The sequence below is a fragment of the Eulemur rufifrons genome, chromosome 2 (assembly GCF_041146395.1).
Source record: "Eulemur rufifrons isolate Redbay chromosome 2, OSU_ERuf_1, whole genome shotgun sequence".
NCBI lineage: Eukaryota > Metazoa > Chordata > Mammalia > Primates > Lemuridae > Eulemur > Eulemur rufifrons.
In genome coordinates, this window is record NC_090984.1 from 93,160,036 (window position 1) to 93,184,796 (window position 24,761).

The 24,761-nt window shown below is 40.7% G+C and overlaps 2 protein-coding genes across 3 annotated transcripts; one reads left to right on the top strand and one right to left on the bottom strand.

Moving 5' to 3' along the window:
• The first annotated feature begins 961 nt into the window (after positions 1–961).
• On the top strand, positions 962–17,258 carry CHURC1 (churchill domain containing 1). 2 transcript variants are annotated; one of them, XM_069487737.1, is made up of 5 exons: positions 962–1,045; positions 6,569–6,704; positions 8,673–8,743; positions 14,766–14,879; positions 17,198–17,258. In XM_069487737.1, the coding sequence occupies exons 1-4, from the start codon at positions 1,007–1,009 to the stop codon at positions 14,856–14,858; spliced, it is 339 nt and encodes a 112-aa protein (XP_069343838.1). In that variant the 5' UTR covers positions 962–1,006; the 3' UTR covers positions 14,859–14,879; positions 17,198–17,258. The 2 variants fall into 2 exon arrangements, with proteins under 2 accessions (XP_069343838.1, XP_069343847.1); XM_069487746.1 differs by having other exon boundaries at positions 984–1,045; positions 8,670–8,743.
• A 3,178-nt stretch (positions 17,259–20,436) lies between these two features.
• On the bottom strand, positions 20,437–23,340 carry GPX2 (glutathione peroxidase 2). Its single transcript, XM_069465055.1, has 2 exons — positions 23,119–23,340; positions 20,437–20,787 (listed from the first exon to the last, which is right to left on the bottom strand). Exons 1-2 carry the CDS (start codon positions 23,338–23,340, stop codon positions 20,437–20,439), a joined length of 573 nt encoding a protein of 190 aa, XP_069321156.1.
• Positions 23,341–24,761: the final 1,421 nt, after the last annotated feature.

A 24,761-nucleotide genomic window follows, 5' to 3' on the forward strand; every position in this document is an offset into this window, starting at 1 on the left:
ACTTACCAGAGGTTGAAATATTAAAGGTTACAATTTCAGTGCTTTAGTAGAGATATAATTCCCATATTAGCAAACCAAATTAAACTGGCTTGCTTTGAAATGGTTATTAATCCCTTTTTTTAAAGAATCTGGATCCTAGAGGCTCCTATGCTCCGCAATGTCCACTGTTCTGACGGCAGTAAAGCAAGGCTGAGGGACGGTGCTGATGTGAGATGGAGACACGTTATTCAGAAGCACAGAAACAGACTTTGGAGATTCATATTCAGGTTAATTATAGCATTGCGAATAGTAAGATACTTTCCATACATAGAGAAAGGAAGAGGCGGGGCGCCAATCACAAACATTTCGAGATTGGGATTGGGAAATGATGCAGGGCTAATTGACCCGGCCATTTTCTATTTACAGTGTTTGCCCGCCACTGAAGTACTTCTGTGACACGTAGAGAGACACGTTTCCCATGGCTATGTCCTCCAGAGGACTCTGGGATGGTCACTTATTATTAACATTCTACGTGTTCTGTTTAGGAGATTCTCTTCAGAGCACGAAGTGCCTCTGCCCAAACACTTCAGTTATTGTTTATTCACCTGCCGTGATCTGATCTCTCATGACTCTCATTGCCCTAAGAATTGGTATAGAACGGTATTTAAAGCATGAACTTTTTGGTTTTCTGTATGGAGTAAGCCTTTCTGTCAGCCTGAGCGCAGGAAGGCGCCTGTGAGAACTTTGCTCAGTCCGAGATCCACTTCCCCTTCCCGCCACATCTGCCAGTCCACCGTTCCTTCCTCTTTCTCGGAAGGTTTCTCTCCCCTTTGCCTACCGATGTCGCGGGAAAGACTATGCCATGTCCTAGCAACAGTTGCTAAGGGGAGGAGACTTAGACTCCGTTCCGAAGACCAAATAACCCAGCGTGGAGTACTTGGGGCGCATGCGGCTACTTTCTCTTAGCTCTCGCGAGATTCCGTCTTCCCGGAAGCGGTGAAGGACGTTCCGTGTAAACAGCGTCGCGATGTGTGGGGACTGTGTGGAGAAGGAATATCCCAACCGGGTGAGCGAGTGGGCGCCGAGAACCTCCCGCTCCCTTGGCCCCTGGCCAGCCCTTGAGATTTGTCATAACCCCGGCCGGGCTTCCCGGAGCGCCCGTGCGCGGGGCGGCCTCGGCCGCACTGCCCTTTCTAGTGACCCGGTATCTGTATTAGGCACTTGTCACCAGGGATGGCCTGTGGCCGTCCGTGCCCACTCGTCCCCGCGGCTGACATCAGCCATCATGCTCATTCTCTTGGGCTCCAGGGGAGAACAGAGGAAACCCCACCACCACTACCCACCCCGGTCGACACCCGAGGAACTCACCCACCCATACTCCCGGTCTCATCCTCAAGCTCGATTTGAAGTTGAATTTTCTTACCGAATTCTATCGCTGGAAGGGACCTCTGAAGTCGTCTGTTCTAACCCATTTTTGCAGATGAAGAAACAGATGTCTAGAGAGGGGAAATCAGTTGCTCAAGTTAACATTCTAGTTAGTGTGAATGAGAACCAGGACTAGAATTCAAGTTTCCTGGCTGTGACTTTCAAATCTCTATTCCGCTCAGACTCAGGAGATTGTGAAGCTTGTCTGTTCTCATTCATTCAAAGTGTACTTGTTGAATATTTATATGTGTATAGCTAATTATTTTGCTAGGCCAGAAAGGGATTCTTTAGTTCAAAGAAGAAATAAAAGACAGCTTTTGTGCTGCCTAAGAGTTTACGGTTTGGGGGCTTATGTGAGTAACAAAAAATGAGTAGCACAGTCCATGATGCAATAGGGGACAATTTTGTTCTCCCCACAAAAGGTGGATGTTAGTTGGGGCTTGAAGAATAGTTGTGATTAGGGTAGAAAAGAAGGAAAGGAGGAGCTGGAGGCTGAGGGAAAATAACAAGAATAGAATTCGTGCAGTGATTGGGAGGTAGAAAATCTCTATAATTGATTATGTCTCAATATTTTATGAGTAATACTGAAGTCTTTTGAGAAGGATATATAATAGTATGAATTCTCATATGGTACAACCACTTTGGGAAAAAAAAAATAGCATTATCGAGTTAAAGATATGCACACTGAAATGACCCAGCAATTCCCATTCTAGAAAAATGCATGTGTATATGCTCCTGTAGACTTGTGTAAGAATGTTCTAACAGCATTATTTTTGTAGTAGTAGACTGGAAAAGTGACTGATACAGAGTGGAACACCATAAATGGATGAGTAATGGAAGTGAATGAAGTAGAGCAGTGTTCTCAACCAGGACTGATTTTGCCTCCCAGGGGACATTTGGCAATGTCTGGAGACATTTTTGGTTGTCACTACTGACATCTAATGGGTGGAGCCAGGGATGCTGCTGAACATCCTACAACACACAGGACAGCCACCACAACAAAGTACCATTCGTCCCAATGTCAGTAGCGCCAAGGTTGAGAAATCCTGAACTTGAGTGATGAAAATAAACCAGAATTACATGCAGCAACCTGAATAAGTCTTAGAAATACATTGTTGATGAACAAACACATAAAGTATAATTCAAAAATGGGCAAACTAAGTTATATTATTTAAGGGTGTACTTGGTGGGAAAACTATAAAGCAAAGCATGCAATTACCATAAAGTGGGGATAATGATCACTGCTAGGGGATTAAGTTATGATCCAGAAGGGTCATATGAGGACAAGTCTTCTTGGGTGGAAGCAGTGTTTTATTTCTTGATTTGGATGTTCACTTAATTATTCATTATGCTGTACATTTATGTTCATGTAGTTTATTGTGTTCTCTTTCACACATTTTTAAAGTTTAAAAATATTTTAAACCAATAACATTGCACATTACAGGGACCATGAGGGAGAAGTTTGCAGTAGAGAATATTGCAAAGATTAGGTTGGATTCTTAAGAGTAGAGCTAACTGAAAGACTTAAAAGTCATATTGAGAAGTTTAGATTTTACATTTTAGGCACTGGGCAACCATCAAAATAATTTTTAATAGGGAAATGTTTCTGAAATCTGTTATTTAGGAAAATGAATCTTAATGGCTGTATGTTGGAATGATGAGGTGGGAGGAGTGTAAAAGGATAATCCCACAGCATTTGGCGGAGCCATGGCAACAGTATTGTAGGCAAAAGATAATGAAGATCTTGTTTCAAAGAAAGAATTAACAGGACTCAATCAATTTAATGTAGGAGGGAAAAAGGGATGAGCTGTACATGATCTCAAGGTTTTCAATCCAGGCAACTGGAAAATTGAAACTATCATTACAGAAATTGGAGGCATATGGGAGAAAAATCAAAAAGGGAGGAGAATGATCAAATTGTTTTTATCATGCTTCATTTGAGGTTGAGAGTGTATTATCTGAGGAATCAAGTGAAGATACAGGATTGCAGTTTGGTGCACCTGCATAGATAGATGAGTCAACCAAATAAAGGTGTCAAAATAGGATTTGTTCTCTGAGGAAAAGAATGTAGAGAATTAAAGACTGAGCTTCAAAGACTAAAGTAACTTAGGAAATAAATAACAGTATAAGGAAGAAGAGTAAAGGATTGAGATGATTGAAAAACCAGAAAAGTGTCTTTCAGAGATACTTTTCTGTGATTTTATTCTGTTCTAAAATGAGTAAAGGACTGTCATGAGGAAGAATTAAACTTTTCTTTGGAATTTTCAGAAGGCAGATTTAAAAATAATTAGTGGGTGGATGTTACGGGGTTGTAGTCTTTGAATCAAAATAAAGAACTTTCTAACAGATGTTCAAAAATGGAATGAGTAACTCTTAGAGGAATTGACTTCTCTTCCTGTTGTTCAATAGAGACTAACTGACCATTTGGAGTCTCAAGGAGCCTTCCAATTCTGGGGTTCTTTGAAGTCATGACATATTTTTAAGTGCAGTAAGAACAGAAGCCGCTTTGCTCAAGTTTAGCAAAGGAAAGGGTAATAAGAAGATGGTAGCAGCAAGTATAGTCTACTCATTCAAAACTTTGGCAGAGAAAAATGGATTAGCTTATTGGGCAGCTCTGAGTGCAGAATGAATAAGTAATATTTAATTATTTATCTTTGGTTACATAAAATTATTTAGAGTTTTGTGGTAGATGTTTTTCACAGACTAGAAATATACAGTACTGAATTCCCAACAGGGCTCTGGCTTACTTTCTTGTAACGTTATACTGAGAACTTGAACTCAAGCATGAGTCAAGCTAGAAATGAAACATACTAATTTTCTAAACCCAAATGTTCTCTTACTCAACTGTATGAACCAATCTTTTTTCTTTCAGAAAAGCATTTAGCAAGCGAGTTGGAAAAAGAACTCTATTGCATTTTCTAAAATTATTGAACAGGCACAAAATTATAACAACATACTTTTCAAATCAGATTGGAAATGAAATCTATATTTCATATATTTCAAATTTCAGCTTTAAATTTGTTAGTAATGTAACAGCAATAGTCATTAATTTAGATTAATCAGAGGGAAAAGATCAGATCTTAGTTTTAAATGAGGTATACGAAACATACAATTTTAAACATATCATGTTTAAAATTTTAAACAATGTTTAAAATTGTATGTTTCGTATACCTCATTTAAAACTAAGATATCAAAGTTTTGCAAAAGAAAATAAATGGATAGGCACCTTGAGAAGATGTTCAATGTCATTAGTCATTAGGAAAACAAAAAATTAAAACTGCAATGAGATACCACTTACTACAATGAGATAAAACATCACTATAGTGGCTAAAATAAAAAAGGCAATACCTAATATCAGTGAGGATGTGGAACAACTGGATTTCACATATTGCTGGCAAGAATGTAAAATGGAACGCTTTGGAAAACCATTTGGCAGTTTCTTGTAAAGTTAATTATACCATATTTTTACCTTATTACTCAGCAATTGTACTTCTGTTTACCCAAGATAAAGGAAGAGATATGCCCACACAAGACTTGTACATGAATCTTCATTGCTTCATTATTCGTAATAGCCCCAAACTGGATCAAACCAAATGTCCATCAACAGATGAATCCTATGGGGGACACTACTTGGCAATAAAAAGCAGTGAACTACCAGTACATAGAAAAACCTAGGTGATTAACATAGACATTATGTTGAGCAAAAGAAGCTGGATGCAAAAGACTATACTGATTCTGTTTATATAAAATTCTAGACCATGTATAGAGATGGACTAATGTATAGAGATGGAAATCGGATCAGTGGGTGTCTGGGATGGGATGGAGATTGGCGATGGACTACAAAGCATGAAAGAACTTCCTAGGGAGATAGAATTGTTGCGTACCTTGATTGGCGTAGTGGTTTCATGGCTATATACCTTGGTTAAGTCATTCTCTTGTACCCTTACAATGTGTGAATTTTATTGTATGTAAATTACACTTCAGTAAATTTTATTTTATTTTTAAATCAAAGCAAAGCATTTGTTCTTAATAGCTGGAAATGTATACTTTAATTCCAAGGCTTTTTTCCCCTTTTGTAGCTAAATCAATGTGCCCCTGATTTAATTTTAAATAACTCTAAACTATATAGTAAAATCTTGATTTCCCCCATCAGAATTACTCTCTGTAATACGTAGAACTAAGAAGCCACTCAGAAGGGAGAGATTAATTGTGGTGCTGGGAATCCGGAAAGACTTCATTGTGGTATCATTTAAAGTGGTTCTTATTTTCCTGATACTTCTTAAACTCCCTGAAGGTAGAAACATATTTGGCTGATCCTTGAATCATCCACTACTGTGCTTTGCATAGTATCAGACACATAGATTTTGGAGAAATGTTGATTTGAATGATTTTTAGTCACATTAACTATTTTTAAATACTCTTTAAGTTTGTCGCTAAGAAATGGGATTGGACTACATTATTTGTAAAGTGACTTTTAATTCTTAGCAATCATTAGAAGCCTTTAGAAAAGACTTCCCTTAATGCAGGAACATAAGTTATTTACAGTTTCTTAGTGATGTGGAAACCCTTTCTTTCTCGAATACCATTGTATCAGTCCGATGTGCTGAAGAAGTTAACCTTCTCTACCGGAATCACACATATCCTTAAGGGCTGACATCTGTAGAGCTGAATTTATTTTTTTTGTTTATTTTGTGGTATGATCAAGGCTTGACCGAAAGCTGTTTCAACAGTCAGCTGAACATCACAGTGTATGAGATCATCTTTATCATTGCCTCAATGTTTCCATTTTGATTGAATTTTAATTCTAGTTTTGATATACCTCATTTAATATTGTTGGCTACTAAATTTTTCATTTTCATATTTTATATTATTAAGGTTTCCTTATTTCTAAATATGTTTTTGCATTTAGTCCTCCTTGTTAGACATAGTTGCAGTCCTCAGAGACTTAAGGATCTAATACTGTGCTTTAGTTTTATTTAACATGAATAACACTTCTTTAGGAAAGCTAGTAATTTCAAAAATTATTTGGTACAATCTTCTATTATAGCAAGTACCTTCTGGCCTTTTTTTTTTTTTTTTTTTTTTTACCGTTAGAGTCTATGAATCATTTTTACTATAGACTTTGAAATGTAAGGAAATTAAATTCCTAATTCTAATATTTTAGGGCAACACCTGCCTAGAGAATGGATCTTTCTTGCTGAACTTTACAGGCTGTGCAGTGTGCAGTAAGCGGGATTTTATGCTGATCACAAACAAATCCTCGAAAGAAGAAGATGGAGAAGAAATAGTAACCTATGATCGTAAGTAGACTTTTATTTATTTATTTATTTTTGTAAGCAGGAGTCTGTTAGCAGGTATCAGCTTTTGGAAGTTGATATGTTGTGCAAAATATTCTGAGGTCTATTTTAATGTTGTATTGCAACAAATAGTTACCAGTTAGGTTTTAAAGAGGAAGATATAATTAATACTTCATTTGTCTAGCATCATCAGATATCCTACATAAATGTCTTTTGCAGATAACTAAAGTTTGTGTGCTTCAGGCACTGATTTTTTTTTTTATTAAATTGTTTTGCAGGGACATATTTTTAAAGCCTTTATGCTGCTTTGAACAAGATATAGAGACTTTTATTTTTTATTGTTATTACCTTAGGGTCATCCATGTGAGTTTTCACTTTCTACTATATTTTAATACAGTGATGTCTTCCAACAGCTATTAATGTGTTTAGGGCTGTTCTCCCCTATACTAAATGACCCTGGGATGTTATGGGGTTTTTTCAGTTTTGTTTCTATTTTTATAGCTTTTTTTGGTCTGTCAGTCTGTTGTTTCTTAGTTTTGCTGCTATAACCTACCTTCATATGGTGCTCCTTGTCCTCAAAACTGGAATGCCAAATAAATAGACTATGTATAATAAAAATAAATCAATTCTGAAGTTGGCACTAAGAATTTCTATGAGTAAATTAAGTATATGTACTCTTTAGTGTCCACATATTGTGACAAGTATTCACATCCCCTTTTTCTTATCTCCTGGTTCTTGGGTATGTTCTGAATAAATGAGAGATAAATGTGCAGATAATGATATTTTGAAAGATGGATATGAAAGACACAAAGCCTTTAGAATAGAGTCAGACAATTGAAAATGTTTTAAATTAGAAGAATCTTTTGCTGCTTTTTAGCATATACTCCCTTTAAACTGTATTTTGTTCCAGGCAATGGGGCACAGTGGTTAAGAGCAAGTGACTAGAGCCAGACTGCTTGGGTTTGAATTTGGGTTCCAACACCTCCTAGCTTGAGTCTTCCTGGTTACTTAGCCACAGTGTACCTCTGTTTCCTTATCCCTAAAAAGGTGGTAATGATAGTATCTGCCTCATTGTTTTTGAGACAGTGGTTGTTTATAGTAGTACAGTTTCTATCATTCCTGAGGATAAAACCTTTTACATAGTTAAATAGGTCCAGCTAGTTTAAGAAACACACTTAAATATCTGTTAATTGATTACCTTAGAAAACTTTCAGTGGGAATTAATATATGCACATTCAATCTCAGAGTTTAGACCCTTAATTATTTCGTATTGCTATATAATAGCAGTCCCCAACCTTTTTGGCAGCAGGGACCGTTTTCATGAAAGACAATTTTTCCACGGACAGCTGGGAGGGAGGATGGTTTCAGGATAATTCATGCACATTACATTTATTGTGCACTTTATTATTATTACATTGTAATATATAATGAAATAATCATACACACCTCTCTGCTAATGATAATCTGTATTTGCAGCCGCTCCCCAGCGCTAGCATCACCACCTCAGTTCCACCTCAGATCAGCAGGCATTAGATTCTCATAAGGAGTGCTTAACCTAGATCCTTGCATATGCAGTTTCCAGTAGGGTTCACGCTCCCATGAGAATCTCATGCCGCCGCTGATCTGACAGGAGGCAGAGCTCAGGCGGTGATGGAAGCGATGGGGAGCAGCTGTAAATACAGATGAAGCTTTGCTTGCTCATGCCTGCTGCTCACCTCCTGCTGTGTGGCCGGGTTCCTAACAGACCACAGACAGGTCCCCAGCTGGGGGATTGGGGACTGCAGCTGTGTAACAGATACTGGATTTTTTTTTTTTTTTTAATCAAGGTAGATATTATAATGGGTTTCCTGCTGTGTTAAATATGACAAAGCTAAGATTCTTTTTAGGTAATATCATACTGAAAATAGAAATTTTACTGTTTGAAGAAACTTTCTAAGACTTAATTACGGAAGTCTCACTTTGTTTCAGCAGATCTGTGTAAGAACTGTCATCACGTAATAGCCAGGCATGAGTATACCTTCAGTATCATGGATGAATTTCAGGTAAATGTATAAATATGGGTATGTTATAGGGGGCGGGGGGATAAGAAAAGTACCCTTGAAAATCTAGGTATAGTTTTCATAAATGAAGTACTAGCATATATGGAAGGAGACCATCCCGCTCTTCTACCTGTACAAGCTGAAAGACAGACTTCAGATGTGGGTGGATCCATGTAAACCTGTCTTCACAAGAGTCACAATGTGTGTGCTTTACAAATGACATCTCAGTCCTGTCTTTTTTGTTTATAAAATATAGGACATTATGGCTTCTTGTGAAATTACTATTGTGCTGCTTTTTTCACTGCCCACTTACATGATTGCTCAATTGTCTTTAAGTGATTACCTGTCCACTGCCAATTTCCTGGGTACGGAAATTGTGTAAGGAAAGTATATTTGTTTACCCTAGTTAGCATGTAGAGTTAAACAACTTTGTAGTCTTAATTGCAGTAAGACATTTCAATATTATTTGTTAAGCAAAATTACTACATGGGTGTATCAAGGTTGGAGGCGAAAAGCTGAACCACTATGAGGCTAGAGATTAAGGGATTTATTATAAGAATTAGTCCTTCAGCAATTTTGAGAACATGTGGAGAATTCTATGGGAGGTTGGTATAGGCCCCAAGTTGCTGAAGACTCATAAGTGTGATGGTCAGGAAGAGAAGCTGTACAGTAGGGGAGAGCCAAGCACAAACTGGAACCCGCGTCTGCCCCTCACTGCCTGTGTTTTCAGGCCTTCAAACTGTGTTACTTGTTTTGTGTGAACTGTGTGTTCATCCATAGGATATAAATATCAGAGTAGAACTTTTAACAGGGAAGGGAATTTTTTTAAGTCCTTCAAATTTAGAAAGTACTTTAATTAGAGAAAATCTTTCATAACAGAATCATAAAATAGTATAACCCCTCTCATTCATTCTTATTTTAGTGTGGAAGAAAGTGCTTAGTCACCAGTCAGAATCTGGTCTGATATGTTGTGGTTAATCTAAACAATGTCTTCATTGTATCTCCTCAGCATCCAAAAATTATGCCTCAGAAAATATTTATATGATATGTGTAACTTAGGACAAAATTGAGATTTTGGTGAATGAATAGTGTCCAAATAGGGGAATTAATGGGCTTAAAGAAACAGCTCTATTTTTTTCTGGGAGGAAAAGAGTGCTTATAACTATTTTCAAGACCTTCCTGAAGCTCATCTGAGCTTTTCAGAGCCCATAAATGGGTATTATAATGGTTGTTTATGTCCTAACCAAGCCCCTGTAAATCACTGCCATGAGACTGAAGTCTAATTGATTTTTCCTTTGTGATCAAATGTAGCCATTTTCAAAGCTGCGTCAGAAATTACTCTGGGGTGGGAAGAAGAAGGTAAAGAAAGATGGCTTGTAGTCATAATGCCTAGAGACTGTGAAATTCTCTTGAAAAAACTCTTAAACTGGACTCTACCTCGTCTTGTCTACTCCAGCATCTACTGCCCCCACCAACACATTTTCTGTACTTTGCCATCAGATTATTTTTCTTAAAATGATGCTTGCCAGCCATTTCATTGGCCCTTTCATAGCACACCTTTAGCTACAGTACACTATCCAAGCTCCTCAATCCAGGGTTCTCGCTGGAGTGGCCCAGCTTCCCTTTCTCTTATTTCCCATTACTCTTCCCTACATACAGCACACGTAGCGTTGTCCCAACTCTAGGCTCTCTCTCTTCCCTTTTATCATAGGGGAACATTTTTATTTATTCCTCTCCAGTGCTACCCCTACTGCATTTCCTTTGGAATCTCCTGTTACCTTCTCTTTCTAGTGTCATCTTTTAAAAAAAAAAATCCATGGGGTTAAAAAAATTTTTTTTACATTAAACATACTTAGCTCTTCTTTATTTGTTAAAAATAAATTAAAATCCTTTGATTCATCCTATAATCATCGCTTTCTTTCCTTTTGCTTCTTTACTTGAATTGTTCTGAACCTATTTCCCTTATTTCCATATGCTCCTCTTCAATATCTACAAACTGGTTTTCATTTTCACTGTACTAAAACTGTTCTCCCGTAGGTTTCCTATAATCTAACCAAATCCTGTGACTTTGCCTCAGTTCTCCTTTCTTAAAGTCTCTTCTGGGTCTGCTTTTGTTAACTGTTATTGTCTTTTTGAAGCATTTCTGCCCTTGTCCATAGTGCTTGACTTTTTTCCTTTCTTTTTAAATCATTTCAACTGCTCCTTTTTTTTTTTTTTTTTAAATCTCACTTCCTTTCCTGTTTTCCCTGACACCCCTGAGCTTTGGTCTGTGGTCTGAAACCTATTCTATGCTCTCTCATATAGTGAATACACATGCACTCAGGTTGAGACCTGTTAGACACCTTCCATGGTTCCTTCTCTGGCCCTAACCTCCCACCTGCCCTCCTTTTTTCCTTTGTTTCTCTTGCCTTTTTCCAGCTGTTCTACCACACCGCATGTCATGGACCACACCCACTCAAGCCAAAATTACTGCAGGATCCCCCGAACTGTAGTTCTGTATTACGTGTTCATCTTCCTTGAACACATCATCCCGCACGCCCTTGCTAACCAACCTCCAGTGCAACTTCATTTCCCTTTTACTCCATATGCAATATGCTGCTCTTTTCCATATTGCCGTCCTTATTCATGCCTTTCACTTGATTTGAATTGTCCTTTTCTCCACCTTAAAGCCAAGTAAATCTTACCTCTTTCTAGCAAAATTCAAATTCTGTCTCCTTCTTGCTCTTCATAGTCCAGCCCCTACTGTTTCTCCCTTTTCTGAACTTTAATTGTACCTCTGTCAGGCCCTGACTCGAGTGAATAGCCACTTGGGAACTTCCTCCTCAGCCTGATGACCCCATAAGAACTCTTCATTCTCAGCTGCCATTACTTACTGGGAGCCTATCCCAGCCCCCACTCCAATCTGGCAGTAGTTCAAGTTCAAGGTGGGGTTTCCCACCACCATTTTCATTTTATTTTAAATGTCTCATGGGAAACTTAGACATAACCAGAAGTAGGCAGAATAGTGTATTAACCTCCACTCCCCAGCTTCAAGTTGCTTTATTTATACTTCACTGTTTCACATCTCCCGACAGGATTGTTTTGAAGCAAATTCCAAACATATCACTACCTCTGTAAATATTTCATTATGCATCTCTAAAAGATAAGGATTCTGCTTTTAATGCAATCACAATGTCATTATTGAACAAAGTAGGATTTTCTGATGGCAAGACTAGGTGGGAATGTGGAGACAGTGGTACAGAGTTTAAGTGGAAAATACATTATAAATGATTATAGGTATTCTTTATTTTTTTAAATCCTCCTAGCAGAAGCCCTCAAATGGACCATGTGTTTACCTTGGGAAGCACGAGGGGAATTTTGAGACCACTTTCTATTCCTCCGTGGGCCAGGGATGGAGAGGACTTGGAGTCAGAATGAATAGGGAGGAAAAGGGCTAGGAGACCCTCACAATGAAACAAAGGATCTGGTCTTACCCAAAGGTGATTCCACCCACTCCACCCTTCCTTACAAATCTCTTCCCCCAGGCCCCATCCAGATGGAGTCTTTGAGGGTCCCCATGAATGACTGGGGGGAATTATTCTCCCTACTTGGATGGTTTTGATAAAAGGTGTCCTAATCCTACCATATTCCTGGCAGCACGAGAAGATATGTTCGTGGCATCCCAAGTTAGAATTCTAGACATATTTTCCCACAGAAGCACTGCTATATATGGTTAGATTCCATAGTACTTGTATAATATAAATTTAAAAGACTTGTGGAGTTTCCTGAGAACCTAAGTGCCATGTATAACATTACTTTTGTGGGAAACTACTTTTAAATGCCAAATAATTGACTTGTAATGAAATTTGGATTCCAGGCCACCTATAAACTAAAGATTACAGATATATTGAGTCTCTCTGATTTAATAATCTTTCCAGATTATATTATGTGTTATTTTTATTTTTTATTCCAAGTTAGATTGTAAGTTTTGTAAGGTCAGACTTTATCCTTGCCTTCTTTCATATCTGGCAGTGCGCCCAGCACATTGCAGAGCATGTAGGCACACTCAGTGTAAACTTGTCAGTGGATAGATTGGTTTGAAAACTCAGATATTTGTCTGGCTTCAAACCTTTTCTCTTTTTTACTCTGTTATTTTTTTCTTCTTCATTTACAGTGAGAGGTTGCCATCCCACTAGTACTGTCTGGTGGGTTAAAGCAGTAGAAGTATTTGAGAGCAGTAAAAGACCCTGAAGAGAGTGGATTTTTATTTTTAATTTTAATTCATGAAACTTGTATTTGTTCTCTGAGCTCTACCCTCCATGTATTTCTACTGTTTGTGTAGAGTAGACTTTGAAATTAAGTGTGGTCTTTAAGAAACAATCTTTACACTGCCACAACTAAACTGCTGCGGAACTCACCAATAGGCAATGGAAAGGCAGCTGCCTGCTTCTGATTCTTTGTACTAGTCATTGTTTACCTCTGCTGCCCTCTGTAGTGACCATCTACACCTGAGAAACACAAACTGCCTTGACTGATCAATTTCCAGACAGTTGGCAAACTCAACATCAGGCGTGGAAGTACTAGTAGATTTAACATAAATGCTTGTTTTCCTAAAGAAGATAAAAGGTTTTTAAACAAAAAGTTTAAAAGAGGCCAGGCACAGTGGCTCACACCTGTAATCCTAGCACTTTGTGGGGGGGCAAGGCAGGGGGATCCCTTAAGGCCAGGAGTTTGAGACCAGCCTGGCAATAGTGAGACCCCATCTCTACAAAAAATTTAAAAATTAGCCAGGTGTGGTGGCATGCTTTTGTAGTCCCAGCCACTCAGGAGGCTGAGGCTGGAGGATCTCATGAGCCCAGGAGTTTGAGGTTGCAGTAAGCTATGATGATGCCACTGTACTCTAGCCTGGGCAACAGAGTGAGACTCTGTCTCAAAAAAAAAAAAAAAAGAAAAGGAAAAAAGAAAGAAATATGTCTCTATAGTTTATGACTATATTAAATATTGTAGAAAGGGACAGCTATAAGAACAGGACTTAAAAAAAATTTTTTTTAAATAAAAAAGAACAGGACTTTGCCCTAAGGATTTTTGCCCAAAATAAAATCCGTTCTGTCACCAGTCTGGGCATTTGTTAATGTCTAGCCTAAGAAACATAAAACTTCTTAAATAGGTCAAATTCCAGACAACTAGCTTTCTAAATATGAGGCATGACATATTAGTGAACTTAACATAATTGTTTATTTTCCTAGAGTAGATAAAAATAGCTTTTATGGTTTATGGTTTGGGAATTTTCTCCTTTTTAAAAAAAATCATTTCTGTTGCATATTAGTGTTAAATATCCTAGAAAGGAGCAGCTCTAAGAACAGGAATTTGTACTCAGGGACCCACACTCAAATTGCTTCATTACTTTAAGTAGCAGCACTCAGCTAAATATGTGTGCTAAGTCCAAAAAATAGCCGTCTAGGCCGGGCATGGTGGCTCACGCCTGTAATCCTAGCACTCTGGGAGGCCGAGGTGGGCGGATCGTTTGAGCTCAGGAGTTCGAGACCAGCCTGAGCAAGAGCGAGACCCCATCTCTACTAAAAATAGAAAGAAATTATATGGACAGCTAAAAATATATATAGAAAAAATTAGCCGGGCATGGTGGCTCATGCCTGTAGTCCCAGCTACTCGGGAGGCTGAGACAGGAGGATCGCTTGAGCTCAGGAGTTTGAGGTTGCTGTGAGCTAGGCTGACGCCACGGCACTCACTCTAGCCTGGGCAACAGAGTGAGACTCTGTCTCAAAAAAAAAAAAAAAATAGCCGTCTATTTCCAAGATAACATTCGTATAAATAGAGCATCAGCATGTATTCAATTTGTATAAATAAAAGGCTCTGGAATACACAGAAAAACCATAAGACATTGCTGATAAGTGTTGAAGAAATTGATCTAATGTACAGAAAGAGTATCCATGACAATTTGTAGAGAACAGCTTTACTAAACATAGTAAGTTATGAAGCATCTTTCTCCCTGTTCCTTGAGGTAATTGTGCACTTTGTCTTGTTCCAGGAGTATACCATGCTGTGTCTGCTATGTGGCAAAGCCGAAGATACCATCAGTATTCTCCCTGATGACCCCCGACAAATGACTCTGTTATTCTAAGGACCCTTCTGCAGTTATCTGGTAATTATGGTGTGTTAGTTTACAATATAGCAAGCCCGATGGTTTGTCTTACTTAGTTTATAATGAAAATTCTTTGCATATTTTTTTCTGCTTAGACTTAACCTATCCTTTGAAAGAAAAAGTAATTTAGGAGATCATTATTCTCTAGAACTGAGCTTTTCTGCTCAAGTTTGAAGCAGAACCCTCAATGTAGCCAAAGTGAAGCATCTGTGTTAGCAGTTATGTGGCCAGAAAATAAATAGAAGAGGAGCACACCTAGTCCCCGATCTTGGTTTCCAGCAAAAGGAACCAGAACTCCTTGGAAATAGGACTGCTTCTAGCACTGGGGCAGGAAACATACGAGATGAGCCTAGAGCATCTTGTGCTAGAGAAAGATGAATGCTAAACTTAAAAAAAGGAGTGATTGGGAGTATGTCACACAGACAGTGGAGCCAAGTGAAGGAGCTCCCAGTGACCAAAGCTGTAACAATTTCAACAACAAAATAAAGTAGTATTGGATTATAATCCAAACTATATGATACATATCAGTGAGTCCATACTTATATAAATAAATGATTAAATAAATAAATGGAAGAGGATAGACAAATCTCTCGTGCAGAAGAATTCCAAATAACTTTTGTAGATCCTTAAGTGTGGGTTCTGCGTAGTGACTTCCTTGCAAAGAGTATAATATGGAAAAGGGGAAAAAGGGTAACTTTACAGTGGAGAAACCTGACAAGCACTAGCTCAGCCATGGATCAGGGTTAACATCATCAATGGTAAGCCCTGCTGATGGCATGCACCCTTGATATGATGTGATGAGAATGGTACTTTACCTCTGTGGTCTTCCTGCTCAAATCCTACAGCCTCAGTCTAGTCATGAGAAAAACAACAGACAAATTCCAATTGAGGGACATCCTACAAAATACCTGAAATATCTGACCAGGACTCCTCAAAACTGTCAGGGTCATCAAAAAACAAGGAAAGTCTGAAAAACTATCACAGCCAAGAAGAGCCTAAGGAAACATGATAACTAAATGTAATGTAGTATCCTAAATGGATCTTGTACTGGGAAAAGGACGTTTGGCAGAAACTAAGGGAATCTGAATAAAGTGTGGACTTTAGTTAATATAAATGAATATAATGATTTCAGTTTCTCCAAAGGGATCTTAGAATATCTTACTTTGCATAGATGAGTGAGCACTGGCTTGGGAGTTGTAAACTCTGACATCTAGGCCTCTCTGCCATTTTATAACAGTATAACCATTAAGCAAAGCATCACTCTGGACTTCACTGTCCTGTTTTTGTAAAATTGGCATAATAAAAATTGCTATTATACTTCCTTCACAGTATTGGTAGGAAATTTCCAAATGCATTAATATTAATATAAAATACTTTGGAAAACATATAAAATACTAGATACATTGAGGTAGCTTCCTTTAATTCTTATCATTCTGAGACCAAAATTTAAAGGGTCAGGCATTAGAAGCAGAATTGTTTCCTCTTCATAGCTAAGAGATTTGGAAATTCTGAACTAAGGTTTTGCTTATAAGAAAAAAAAGTGAGTAAAATTTTGTAGATACCAAGAAAAAGCTTTGTCGTATAACAACAATAATAAAAAGCTGAGGTTTATTGAGTGCTTAGTATGTACCAAGGCCCTTTTAAGCACTTACTTAATCCTCATTAACAACTCCATGAGGTAGAAGTTGTTATTCCAGTTTTAGAGCCCAAAAAACTAAGGCACAAAGAAGTTAAATAGCTTGCTCGATGTCACACATTGAGCTAGTATAGTGACTCCCTCTCAATAGTAGTGTTCCGTTGTAAACATGACGTGTAAGGGTCTGGCAAGGTTAGGAAGAGGTTGAGAGTATCAGTGACAGCCCTCTGAGGCATCTAGGGATGTCAGATCAAGATTTATTATTCAGAGAAGTTAAGTCAGCTGCTCCGTAGGGATCAGTTGTTTTTATTCCTGGAAAATGTTTTCCATTTTGCAGCAAATCTATATCTGACCTGCTGAGGAAATCGTTTGGTGAAATGAATCCAGAAAGCAGAGAAAATGCTTCATTACCTTAAATAGCAGCACTAAGCCCATTATAGCCTCTGAATTGTCCCTTCTTGGAGTTTGCTAATGCTTCCAACTTAGTCATTTGAAGCTCAAGAGTATGATTTTATATGCCCCTGCCAATGTCCTCATCTATTGCAAAATGGATAATTATCTATTTGTTTTGGACTATATATTACAAAATCTAAAACATAAGATCCTATCCATATATTTCATTATTATTAAACCAATATTGTGCTGTTTTGTGATACTTTCTTTTTCCTTTTTCGTTTTCTAGAATTCTTCTGTGGATCTAATAGAATAAAGACCTCTTGAACCCAGTTCCACTGAATTCTTATTTTTCTGTTCAAATAGAGGGGAATCAGTCAAAAGCATTGGTCTTCTTCACTTCCCTTCCTGAGATAGAAGAAATCTCCTGTGTGTATAAATGGAAACGTGGGCTTGTCCTGGCACCTCATTTTTTTTTCTACTCGTTCCATGATGTACAGGTCTGACTAGTTAGGCTCTTGAAGTTAAAAGCTCAGCCTATATTTGCTGTTATATTGTTTTAGCTAGCTCTTTCTCAGATGGTCTTGGGCTTTCCCATACTAATTAATATGAGAGCTTGGGCACTACCAGATATGGCTTGTTACTTGTAAGTTATCACTAAGAGGTATATGTTCACTGTTCTTTTTTTCAGTGTATCAAAAATCCTTTCAGTTCCATTCTTTCATTTTGTGAGCAGGGCTAGTTACTTGACTGAATTTGGGGCTCTCAATTTTAAAATGTATGTTTTTTGACTGTAGTACAAGTCTCTGTTGTGAGATACAGTATGATTGGGTAGAAAGGAAATTAAGAGAGCTGGTGATTTTTTGGGTTTTTTTGTTCTTTTGGGGGGTTTGGTTTAGGTTTTGTTTTTTTTTTTTATTTTGAGACAGTCTCTCTGGGCTCTGTCATCTGGGCTAGAGTGCAGTGGCGTCATCAGCTCACTGCAACCTCAAACTCCTGGGCTCAAGGGATCCTCCTACCTCAGCCTCCCAGAGTGCTAGCCCAGCACGCCCTGGCCCCCCAAGCTGTATTTTTTGTAAGAGCCCTCAGATTTGTGATTCTCTCTGTCCTTCCTCTAAATTGAATAGCATTATCTCAGCACTTCTGGGAGAGCTTTTTAATGAGCCTTCTCCCTACTTCAGGGTCCCTTAGGGAAATTTGATTAGAAGATTTTGTTTATCTAGGAAAGTGGCTGATTATATTAAAGCTTTGCCTTGTCTGTTTATGACCATAAACTAATACTTCTGAGAATGAAAAGGGGGATAAAAAGAGATGAGGAGGAGAGGAAAGGAAACACTTTCTCATTTCTCTTCATTTTAACAATAGCACAACTAAAGATCTTCTCGGATAATGCAAGTGTGGTTACGGGAAGCAGACTGATTAGAGGAAAAACATTTTCCCCTCAGCATTGGAATTCTCAAAGCTAAAAGATCCTTTTAACAAGTTCCTGCAGTCCTACCCTCCCTGTTCCCTGCTGAGCCAAATTGGTCAGATCCTGTCTGAAGGAAAACAGCATTTCCCGCCCAAGTGAAGCCCTCATTCCAGCATTATGGCCCTTTCTGACTGCAAAATCACTTGCACTGTAATTCCCATTCCTTTGGGAATCTCTAAATGATTCTTTCAACTTGACCCAGGGCCTTGACTGGTATCTCAGACCCTAAATTGCCTGTGGCATGATGCCAACATCCTGGATCACTGGCTCTGTTATTGGACGAAACAACAGGCTATGGCATTAAGGTGAAGAACACATCATGCTGGCATCCAACTTGAATTCTGTTTCATTTCATCAGGAAAGCCATTTGTCTGCAGTTACTGCTCTAAAATCAGTGCCTAGTCCTGCCCCAAAAGAATTCATGCACCAGTTGTTGGCTTGAAGAACAGGAAATCTGAAAGGCTTGAGGTTTCCAAAGAGACAAGTTAAGGGTGGCCTTAATTTAGCAGAAGGCCCTGCAGAAGGATGCCAGGGGATTCCCACTGTAACACTCAGGTTACTCTTTGGAAATGAAGCTCCATCGATGACAGCTTTAGTTGAAGGTCAGGTAGTGGAGATGCTTAACCTCCTCCACATTTACTTCTCAGATGATGCAAGTGTTTAGAAAATGGTTATGGGAAGCAGAGTGATTAAGGGGAAAACATTTTCCCTTCGGTGTTGGAATTCTTAAGCAGTATGCCCAGTTTGGAAAACTGTCCCTTCAGGGTTTCAGTGAAGAGAAGTAAAATATTCCATCTAGTGGTCAAAGAGGGAACAGTAAAAGAGAAGCTTCTAGGATAAGGTTTGTGGGTCAGAGTAACAGGACAGTGGCCTCTCAGCAAATGTCTTCTCCAGAATGTGATAGGACCTGGCCTTGGCGGTGTTGGTACTCTTTAAATATCCCTGCACTGGATGAGGAAGCTAGGACACCATTCTTACCAAGCCACTCAGCGAAACTGTCCTCCACAGGGAACGGCGATCATGTTGGCAGGTTATAAACAGTCTGATTCTCTGAAGGGAGGCCCTCTCCCATCTCCACCCTCATGAAGAAGAGATTAACCCAGTCACTCATGCCTCTAAGTTTTTGTCCTGTGCCCAAATTGGTGAATATGTGAGTTTGAGAGGAACAAGAGTGCAACATCAGCTTTAAAAAGGAGGGAAAGTCAGTCTACCAAAGGATCAAACACAAATGTTACTCAGCAAGGTGATCAGGAAAAGGATAAGGTGCTCTTTGTGTTCCCAGTAACTGCACCCTCCATACCCTTGCTATCAGTAGAAGTTGACTAAAGTGCCTTTCTGGGAATTTCCCAAGGTACAGGTCATATTTAATACCTAGTTGGCCGAGTACCCACAGTGCTAGTGCTTCCTGACTGTAATCCTACAACAGCCTCCCAGTACCCTGAACCAAAGGGCCCACTGTCTGTTCTTCCTGTACCTCCCATTATTAATTCCTCCTTTCCCCCAGTTTTGGGGAAGAGCTATAAAGCAATAATACAATTCACATTTCCTGCAACTCCAATTGCCACTGCAGATCTTAACCAGAGCCTGCTTTCCAGACAGTAAATAGGGTGTCCCTTTAGTCAGAGCCTCCCTCCACCAAAGCTGCGCATGCTGCCAGCTCCTCTGTCCCACCTGCAGTTTGTACCATCCCTCTGTCCTCTGTCAAGGAAGAAGACACAGAGAGCCTGGCCGTTTCCACACCTGCCCTTTATTGGACTCATCTAGCAGGGTGGCTCCAGGCCCTTCACTCTTCTCAGACACCACCCACAAGGGTTTAGGAAGGTGCCATCATTCTGTGAAGGCCCAGAGCCCACCCAAGTCTTGGAGCCCCGGGTTGAATCACCAGCAGGAGGGTTAGGAGAGAAAAAGGAAACAGGCGGACGGGAAAGGCAAGGCTCTTCGATGAAGGAGGCCGATGTCAAGGGAACACTTAGGTCCAGCAATGTCTCCTGAGGGCACACCGAGTCCTAAGGAAGGTGCTGGATGGATAGGAGATGTGTGTGCTGAGCGGCCCATGCCTATATGGCCACTTTGAGGAGGCGCCTGATGTCAGGCTCAATGTTGATGGTGGGGAAGGTGCGGCTGTAGCGTCGGAAGGGCTCCCCCTCCGGCCCTATGAGGAACTTCTCGAAGTTCCAGGCCACATCTGAGCGGCGCACCGGGCTCCAAATGATGAACTTGGGATCAGTCATGAGGGAAAACGGGTCATCGTAAGGGTAGGGGAGCTTGTCCTTCAGGTAGGCGAAGACAGGATGCTCGTTCTGCCCATTCACCTCACACTTTTGGACAAGGGTAAAGGTGGGCTGGTATCCACCCCCAGGGCGGACATACTTGAGACTGTTCAGGATCTCCTCATTTTGACAGTTCTCCTGGGGGAGGAAAAAGACAAAGGCATGGAAAAGGGAGGGGGAAATGAAGGATCGACAACATGCATATCATTCACCCTCCTACACTCCCTTCCTAGGATCATTCTCTTCTTTCTTTGTGTGTGTGTGTGTGTGTGCACGCGCGCTCCTTTTTCCATGTGCTTTGCTCTACTCTTGACTTGGAATTTTCCGTTTTAAAGTTATTGTGTGATGGTTTACTAGGCCATTTCTGAACATTCTTGGAATTCCTAGCTTAGCTGTTCTTATACTTAAAGATTTAGCACTTTGGAGCTGTTGCTTCTGTCTCCAATCTACCCTGAGCAGTTACTAAGGTGTTTGAAGTTTGGAGGAACCTTGAGTTCGGGGCAGAAGAAAGAAAAGAAAAGGAGGCAGGTCACACTGCCTGGAACCTCTGCTTGGACTCACCTACCTGCCTACCCAGATACACAGACACACACACAGACACACACCCCTTCCCTTTCCCTGTGCCTTGGTTTGGCCTCTCATGCTTCCAATTAACATATGCATCAGTATAACCTTTGCCTGTGCCCTACTCAGCTCCTGAAACCAAGGGTGAAATTGAGGCCCTGAGGAATGTGATGTACAGCTTCTTGCTTTCATCTTGCCTTGTCCTAGAACTGAAGTGCAAATGGGAGGAAGCTGTGATGAAGGAAGACCACACCCAAGGAAGTCTAGTTTCCAGGTGCCATAAAGGCAAAGCAAGTTAGACACAACAATGAATGTACTCTAAATGGAACTACTCAGTGGCCAACAAGAGTGAATTAAATAGGATAGAGGGTTTTGGGTTCTGGAATAGGCCAGGGAGAGGGGAGTGGAGGAAATAAGTGCTTAATGGCTAAAGGTTGTGAATATGTAATATTCCTTTCACTTCTAGGCTGCTATCCAAAGACTCCTATACCACATAGCCATTTACTGTATTCAGCTATGAATGCTTTAGCTTAGAACCTCTTCCCTGGATTTCCTTGCCCAGTGCCATCCCTGTCCTGTCCCCGCCTCAGCTTTCCCCACCCCTGACAACCCCAAAGGCCTGTGGGAACCCTTATTTTCCACCCCCTCCTCTCCAGTTTGAGTCAGATATCTCCCTCTGGGAGAAAGTTCCTGCCTCTAACCAGTAGAAACAATTAGTACAGTCATTTCCAGGCCATGATGACATGAGCCCAGAGCTGATCTTTATTAGACTTCCTATCCCTTAATGCAGATGGCTGGCTGGCTCCTGGTAGGCTATAAACTCCCTCTAGCAACGAGGTGGCCTGAAGTGATGGTGTAAGGCTGGCAGCACTTCTAGGGTGGCAGAGAGACCTCTCAAGAGGTTCTGCCCTTTCTGTCTCTCCTGCCCTAGCAAAGGCTAGAAAGAGACAGGGGAAAATAAGAGTGAGAGCAGTTAATAGTTCAGGCTCAGGTTTGTCACAGCCAATGATACGTCAGCCTTCCTGCTTACATCTCTTTCTTGCCTTCATACCACTGTGAATTGAACTAAGGGGATTATTATTAGAGAGTTCACTTGGGGACATTCTGCCTGCTTACACAATTAAAATCATAAGAGGAAATAGAAGAATCCCTACAAGATAACCTGAGGTGTGTGGGCTGAAGATCTATAGCAACTTGACTCATGTATCAGAGATAGAGAGGTACATGTGATGCCCAGAGGAGACATGCCCATTGAAAACCTTTCCCTTTCCCCCATGTGCACTTTCTACTTGGCTAATTTAAACAAACAAAAAATCTTCAATCTAAATAATGAAGTTGCTTATATTGGCACAGTACTTTATATTTTTCAAGTTACTTTTGTATATCCTATCCCTGAACCTCATAATATTCCTATGAGCTAAGTGATATTATCCCCAATTTACAGATGAGAAAACTAAACCAGAGAAATCAGGTGCCTCTTCCAAGGGCACAGAGCCATTAAACAGCAAAACCAAGTCTAGCTAGAACCAAGGCCTCCTGAGTCTGTCCAATCCTAGTTTGATTCTTGATCTTCTATTTCCTCCACTCATTCGTTCAACAAACATTTAATGAGTGCCTTCTGTACCCCAGGCACTGAGGACACAAAAGGAGAGAAAAACAGACCTGGTACCAGCCCTCTTGGAGTACAGAGGGAAGACAATGAACAATAAAACCGCACACCCTCAGTGTTCAATCTTAAAACGTATGTACTTCCCCTTGGTATTTCACACACACCTAAAGACCTAGATTAACAAAACATACCCCACAATTCCAGACACTCCAACACACAGTCATTCAGCCTCCCCTCTTATCCTACTCGAGCTATACCAACCCAAATCCTTGGGTACAATACAAGGGACCCCTCACCTGATGTCCAAATTGGTTGCAAGGGAAGCCAAGAACCACCAGGCGCCTGGGAAAGCGGCATTGCAGCTCGTTGAGCTGGGTGAAGTCCCGGGTGGTGGTGCCTCAGAGGGAAGCCACGTTCTCAATCAATACTGCCCTGCCTCGGAACGTATTGAAATCTACCTTCTCGCCATCCAGGCTGATGGCACTGAGGTCGTAGAAAGACTTGGCGATATGAGCCATGGCAAAGCGCAGAGTGAGCCCTGCAGAGCTGGTCAGCCCACTTAGGAGTCTGTCAAAGGGGTGGGGAGGAAGGAGGAGCCAGGAAGGAGGACAGAAAGGATCTAACAATGGGGCTTTGGTTATCCCCAGGATGACTTAGCAAAAACTGACACTCACCTGTAAGTGCAGTTGGAACAAGGTTTATAGACACTGAACAAAACCACCTCCCCGCCCCACCCTGCTGGCCACCTGGGAAGGGCCAATTTGGTATTTATGAACAGATGTGAATAATTCACTACTTGCAGGAAACCAGAGCCCTAAAGGTCGAATGGGGAGGAAAAAAGGGAGGGAGGGATGCAGGATTGACTCCTACTTGCCCCAGCAAGTCGTTCCCACTTGGCACAGACATTTATTGAATACCCCTGAGTGCCAGTCTCTGAATCGCACAGTGAGAGGTCAGGGGCTGCCGAGATCCGAAAGATGAGGAGACTTGGGGCTGGTGTCCGCCTGACTCAGACTCCAACCGAAATGTACATATTATGTTCACATTGTTCTCTGTGGCTGTTACTTTCCACAAGCACAAAATCAAAGGGACCCTTAGGAAGACAGTGTGTCATTTTCTAGAAAAAAGTGGGTTCCAGTGCCTCAGCTTGCACCAGACTAGGGGATGAAGGTGTGTTTGTCTTGAAATCTTTCACTGAGTGGTGTTACTTGCCCTGGAGAACACATCTGCCCTGGCCCCTGCACTGTACGTCTCCTACATCGTACCCCCACCTCTGCCTCACCCCTCCAAAGTCATGAGGATGCAGTCCTTGCACACAGAACGCGCAGCCACAGCGCCACAGTGGGTGAACCGCACCTCCCTCCCTCTCAGACTAAGGGCCAGTCCCCAAGACTTCACAGAGGGGGCTTGTGCAGGTCATCTCCCCGCAGGAGGGAGTCAGAGCTGCTGTGGTTCTAGGCCAGGTAGGCGGCCACTCTTGATGTTTTCAACACCGACCGTGCAACGTATTGCAGGACACCTGCTGAGAGCTAGTGTGGCTGCCCACCCCTAGAAGCCCACAGAAACTATTAATAAAACAACCCTAATGCCACTTCATTCCTCCGAGCACCCACCAACTCAACGTGGCACTGTTTTTTTAAGGCCTTGATTTCTCCATCAGTAAAACTAGCAGTTAGGCTTTATCTGGCTTTGGGATTTGAGGGTGAAATCTCAGTAACAAAGCAAATGTTTACTAGAGAGTGTTTTCACAGGTGCACACCCATAGGGAACTGTCGCCTTGAACAAAGAATAAGCAAGTCTGGGGAGCAGCTGGCCCTGTGAATCTGATTTGTTGAGGAAATGGAGGAGCTGCTCACCAGGGAGTGCCCAGCTTTTCTGCCTTGTAGCTTGCTCTCCGCTGGCTGCTCCCTAAAAACAAGTTTCCATTACCTAAGTGGGT

What these genes read in the sequence shown, in the direction of transcription:
- CHURC1 (XM_069487746.1), top strand. Translation starts at nt 1,007, where the DNA reads ATGTGTGGGGACTGTGTGGAGAAGGAATATCCCAACCGG. An exon ending in AGAAATAGTAACCTATGATC is followed by an intron (nt 6,705 to 8,669) that starts GTAAGTAGACTT and finishes ACTTTGTTTCAG; the next exon opens with CAGATCTGTGTAAGAACTGT. An exon ending in GTATCATGGATGAATTTCAG is followed by an intron (nt 8,744 to 14,765) that starts GTAAATGTATAA and finishes GTCTTGTTCCAG; the next exon opens with GAGTATACCATGCTGTGTCT.